Raw genomic sequence first — 6,000 nt, forward strand, 5'->3', positions numbered from 1 at the left:
AACCTTCAAAAGGTTTACTTTTGTCTTGTGAACGAGGCCCTGAGACTCTCTATCAGCTCTAAAAATGATTTTAGTCTCTCTCATTTGATAATAGCACAGTGATGGCTCACTGAAAAGCAATAAATACAAGAGCAATACCAGAATGAGGGCACTTCGTAATTCCAGCTAACATTTGTATAGGCAGAAAGTCTACTTCTTTGAGGCCATAGCCTTTCACGTTCATCTGTATCAATTTAATGGAGCTATGGTCTATTCTATAATTATTTTTAAGAAACAAAGGAAAAAGGATCTATTTCAATCTTATTTGTTTTTCCCCTTTACTCTTTTATAATACCAAAAAAGAATAGTAACTTTTTTTTATCTGTCCAAAAGTAAAGAAAACTACAAAGAGATATTGACAAAAAGGGACACACATACACAGCGAGCTAGACAGAAAAAGAGAGTGACATAGAACTGTACAGATGTGACCATTTGCTGTGATGAGCAGGCCACAGTTTGAGGCTTGAAGTCTTCTTCCTATGGGCTTGGATAGCATCAGTGAGCACAGAAAAGGACAATCTGGCTGAAAGAGAGTATCTTTGTAGAAATTATAATGGTCATCCATAAATTAATGAATATGAGTGCCTAAAATGTCTGGGGGACCATGCTATTATGTTCATTTTCTGGAGAGAACATAGTAATAACAGTTAATAATTTCTAAAGTATTTTTGCATACATTAACACTTTTGATCATTACAACAACTGTGTGAGGTAAGGAGGTCTAATTACTCCCATTTTACAGCTAAAGAAACTGAGGCTTAGAAGGATGTCACTCCTCCAAGGTCACATGGCTGGTAAGATGGCAGTGACATCAGGATTGGGATCCAGAAATTGCAACTGAGTCTGGGACCTTTTCTCTTACACTATGTTCATTTAATGAATGCTCATTTGTTAAATGAATGACCAAACAAACCAATCAGGGGAAATGCATGTTCATTTTTATTCTCTTACTAGGATAGAAAGATGGGGCAGGGAGGGCGGGTGTGGAAAGATTAATATTTTGATTGATTCCTGAAAATGCTCCTACAGGAAGACAACAGGTAGTTTTACAATAATATTTATAAAACATGGAAACTACCTCTGTGGGAATTCTAGATTCATGTTATCTGATTCTAAGACCTTATGACCCTCTAAATATATTCTACATTTCATTCTAACTAAAAAATAAAGTTCTACAGATTTCTGGAGTACCTTGCAAGAGATGACCAAGCAAGCTACCTAGAGCTATCATTACTTCAGAAACATATCATGAGGATAGGTCTCAGCAGGAAATCCTGGTACAGATTTCTGGAACTGTTGTGACTCACAACACCTACAATGAAGGGGTCATGCTTTCCTTGCAGAACAACCACCAAAAGGCCTCATATAATTAGCAAAAATGAACTTAAAACCTGTATCAAATATTTTGGCCAGCTCACAAAAAGAGCAGTAAATTTAAGGTAGAGATGTAGTAAAGAAAAAGACTTCACTCATTTTCTAAGAATTGAAGTCATAAAGTGCCAAGACTTATATTAAAGGGGAACTAACCCTGCGTTTGGAACTCCTGCTTCCTAGTCAATGTCTTCATTTATAGAGTAATTCAATTGGAGAAATTGAGATGAATCCAACCATTTCTTGAATGGTGGGTCAGAAAGATGGGACATGCTCTGGATATAGCCACTGACTTCTTTTAAGGCAAGATAGACTATGCCCATGTTATGCCTCTAATCAACTAGTTAAGAAGCCCAGTGTAAACAGGAAAATAGGCTTCTGTACCCTGATTTATTCCTGGTGAATCTATGCAGGCTCCTATGGATCACTACACGTCCCTTGCTTTTCCTAAGTGTGAGTGAACCATTCGTTGAATTTTTTTTTTCTCCCACAAGGATTAGTGAAGATCATCAAGCTTAATATCTGTAGTTCCAAGATAGAAAATCTAGACACCTTCCCCTGATTTGTTTGTTCAGTCATTCATTTAACAAATACTTGAGTGTCTTCTGTGTACTGGTGTTGTGTAAGGTAAAACCCCAGGACCCACCTTCACTACTTTGCTTTTTTTTTTACCTGTTGCCTATAAATGTATCTGCTCCCTCATTAAACTGTAAGCTTCTCTGAGGGTCTTATTCATCTTTATACTTCTTCTGGTAGTGCCTAGAAGGCTTATTAAATAACAATAAAACAAAGTTTTGGGAACTGAAGTGAAATTAAAGGATAGTAACAAATCAAAAAAATTATACAAGGACCTAGAATTGATTTTCTTGCTCTCTTTTTAAACTTATCTCTATGTTTGACTTTTGAAAAATGTTTTCTTCCTGAAATCTCTGTCATGTTCTTAAATATTCAAGGTAAATGGCTTTTTCTTTGACACTTGTGATGCAAACCTGAGTTGGATAGCTATATTTTTATTATAATATATCAAGTAACTTGTGGATTTAGAATCAATACCTGATAGGTGTCTTTTTGGCCTTAATTCACCCCACTCTGATTTACCTATCCCATCCTACCTCTTACTCTGTTCAGATGGTTCATAGACTCACTTCTTCAACGAGAAGTTCTTCATTTTTATAAAACAGAGTCAGCTCATTGTCCTGAGACACAATGATACACAGTGTAGACTAATATATCCAGCTGCCCCTTTAATGTATATATACTTGGTCATCTAATAGGCACCTCAAACTTAGCATGACTAACTGAATTCCTGATTCCTTCTCTACACCTCTTTACCCTGCTCCTCCCCTGTATTTACCCATCTGAGAAATGGCAATTCTATTAGTCTAGTTCCTTAAGTTCAAAACTGTGAGGTCATCCATGGCTCTTCTCTGTCTCTCATACCCCTTATTTAATCAATCTGAAAATTCTGTCAGTTACTCCTTCAAAATCTATCCAGAATCTGACCACTTCTCACCACCCACACTGCCTCTATCCTGGTTTAAATCATCATCATCTCTTGCCTGGATTATTGTTATACACCCCCTAACAGGTCTTCCTGCTTCTGTCCTTTCTCCCTGCAGCACATTGTCAGATCTTGTCACTCCTGTGCTCAATATTCTTCACTGGTTCCCTATTTCACTCAGTGTAAAAGTCAGAGTCCTTACCTTGGCCAACAAGGCTCTAGATTGGACTTTGCTCTCTGATCTCATCTCCTTTTCTCTCTTGCTCACTTTGTTCCCAGACACACTGATCTTTTTGGAACATACCAAGCATTCTTCTGCTTTTACAGCATTTGTATTTACTGTTTCCTCTCTCCTCTCCCACCCCCAGATATTTGCATGGCTCACACCTTCATTTCATTCAGCTCTCTCCTCTAATAAGGAGGGACCTTCCCCGATCACTTTACAGCCCACCTTGTCACTTTCTCTCCTCTTATATTTTTCTCTACAACATTTATCACCCCCAATTTTGTTTATTGTCTGTCTCTTTACACTGGAAGTTAAGCTCTTTGAGGGCAATAAGAAAAATATTTATCGAAGGTCTATTATGTGCCAGACCCTTTTCTAGGCAATAGGGATGTAAAAGCAAACAAAATAGACAAACACTAATATCCTACGGCATTTCCATTCTAGTATTATATAAGCTTCTGTATTTTCTCAGCAAATATTTGAGGAATGTCTTGAATAAACATAGCAGATACTCAGCAGAGTAACAGAAATGGTTCAAAAGTAAAGGAGATTTGGGTTGACTTGTCACCCTTTAACTCATTGGAGTACCCACCACATCTAAAGAAATGGTTCTGTAGCCTCCCAGGTAAAAGGCTGGAAATGTAATCAAATTCAGGTCTCTCAGACATTCTATGCTCCTAACTTTAAGGGGTTTTTGGATTCCTCCCAGCTATACTGTTACAAGAAAAATATCTGGGACTGCATGAGAAATTAGGCATTGGCACAAAATGATTAGAATCTAGTGATTGACTAGAGTATCAGACCAGGAAGAAATTAGATAAGAAGTGCTAAAAATTAATGAGAGGCTTTGGCCTTGGCCAGAGAGAAAAACTTTTGTATCAAAACAGAATAAATACTGTAAGGAAGATCAGTAGCAGAGATATTGGTAGCCAGATCCAGATAAAGTGGTTTGGGAGAGAGAAGGAAGCTGCTTTCTTTAAGAGAAAAAGTTGGGAGACCAGATGAAGAGGTAAACTTTAGAAGCTATCAGACTTCCCACTTGGAGAGGAAGGAAAGACCATGCCCACTACAGAAGGTGATGTTGCTCTTACCACCTTTCTCCTCTCCTCCTTAGCAACCAGGGAATATGAAAGATTTGGTGGTACTGGGAGTAGCCTCAGGGGAAGAGTCAAAGGTGGAAAGACCTACATGTATCAAAGGGTGAAGCAATTAGGAGAGGAAAGACCATAGCCTTTCCAGGAAACTGGCTGCAAGCAATATGTGAATAACAGGTGCCTTTTACTTCACGGACCACATTTCCTAGGCTTGAACTTCGTCATCAATTGTATGCAAAGTGTCTGCTCTAGAGAACGGCCTCACTGGTTCAGTTCTCCATTCAAGGGCTCAATACCGCTGCCACCTCCATTGACTAGAATACCTCACTTATCTAATTTCTCTGACTCTCTCTCTTTTTTTAATTATAGGGTCCTTGTTTTGAGCTCTTTTTCAGACTTCATCCAGTTCTACTTCGTCTTGCCCCTACTGACAAAGTCCTGGCCCCATTTCTTCAATAGCTCATGCCTTCTGGAACTACTTCCATCACCGGCCCTCACTCACATTGACAAATGTCAGCCTAAAAATCTCATTCTCATCTTTATAAAGTCATATTGTTTTGAAACTCCCCAGACATATATCTTTGGCAGATGTAGCCAGACACATGCTGTCTTTGAGTCCAGATGGCTTTGCAGCAGCCCAGAGCTATGCATTCTACAAACTCCTGTGTCAAAGAGGTAGCATTCTGTCAATTGACAGAGTGATGTTGAAATAGAGAGATTCAAAGGCCCTTCCTAGGAGCTAGCTCAACATTTTGTTATGCTTCACAAAATGCATTGCTGGTTAACTCAAATCTGTTTCACCCTCAATAGAGATGGTTTTCATGGCACACCATAATCTAGATGAAGGCACACTCAACATCACCAACTTACATTTCAAACTCTAACAATTTGCCAAATACTAGGCTAGATTCTGGAGTTATACAAAGAGAAATGAATCCCTGCCCTCAAGAAACTTACAGATGAATTTTAGCAACTCTAGTTCATATTTGAGCATGGTAGTTGATACCAACATTGACATGATTATCATTGGAATTAATATATAATGTAAGCGCCACCATGGCACAACGCTGTCAATTCCAAGAATAGGCATGAATCCTCTTGGTGGCCTTAGTAGATGTGAGATGCCCCCAGGACAGTTGAGGTCCTTATAGAGGGTGATCTTGAGAGAAACTAATGTTACCATGGCTCTCAGACATACTGTGAAAGGACTGAAAGTATCTGGGATTGGAGGAGAGAGGATCCTCGTATAGCCAGTTCTTTTCTCAAAAGACTGATTGGTAGGCTAGTCTGGAAAAACCTTCTTCTGTGACCTTGGGTTTGTGGACAATATATGAGATGGTGAAGCACACTTGAGAAGGTAGTTCTCAGAAGGGGTCTCTCATTAACTGAGATGTGATAAGAGATCACCCAGGTAGACTTACCATCTGCTCCTTCACTGCTTTTGCTTCTTTTATTGCGGCGAACACGCCTACTTTCTTCTTCAGAATATGACTTCTCTTCAGGGAAGAAGAAATTCAGAAGGGCCATCTGTAAAAATAACAAGCAGATGAGTTAAAGGTTGACCCCAGTTAACCATAGCCAACATAAAAAACTAGTTTTCTGTAGACAGTCTACCTTCACCTTAAATTCAGTGTGTCTAAAGCCTGAGCCCATCTTCCCCTCCACTGTACAAATCCTTTTATTTTTGATACCATTATTATTCTAGTCATGTAGAAATAAAATTTTGGTTAATCTCTGAATCCCCTCTCTTCTGCCCTGAATACCTAACG

The 6,000-nt window shown here is 38.8% G+C and overlaps 1 protein-coding gene across 1 annotated transcript in view; it reads right to left on the minus strand.

Annotated features, from left to right (window-relative positions):
• EDA (ectodysplasin A) overlaps positions 1-5,758 on the minus strand; it is a 91,459-nt gene extending 85,701 nt beyond the window's left edge. Inside the window, exon 1 of the mRNA XM_046673599.1 lies at positions 5,653-5,758. Coding sequence (XP_046529555.1) covers positions 5,653-5,758 — 106 coding nt within the window. The remainder of the gene's footprint in view (positions 1-5,652) is intronic.
• Between the last annotated feature and the right edge of the window lie 242 nt (positions 5,759-6,000).

The sequence above is a fragment of the Equus quagga genome, chromosome 10 (assembly GCF_021613505.1).
Source record: "Equus quagga isolate Etosha38 chromosome 10, UCLA_HA_Equagga_1.0, whole genome shotgun sequence".
Taxonomy (NCBI): Eukaryota; Metazoa; Chordata; class Mammalia; order Perissodactyla; family Equidae; genus Equus; species Equus quagga.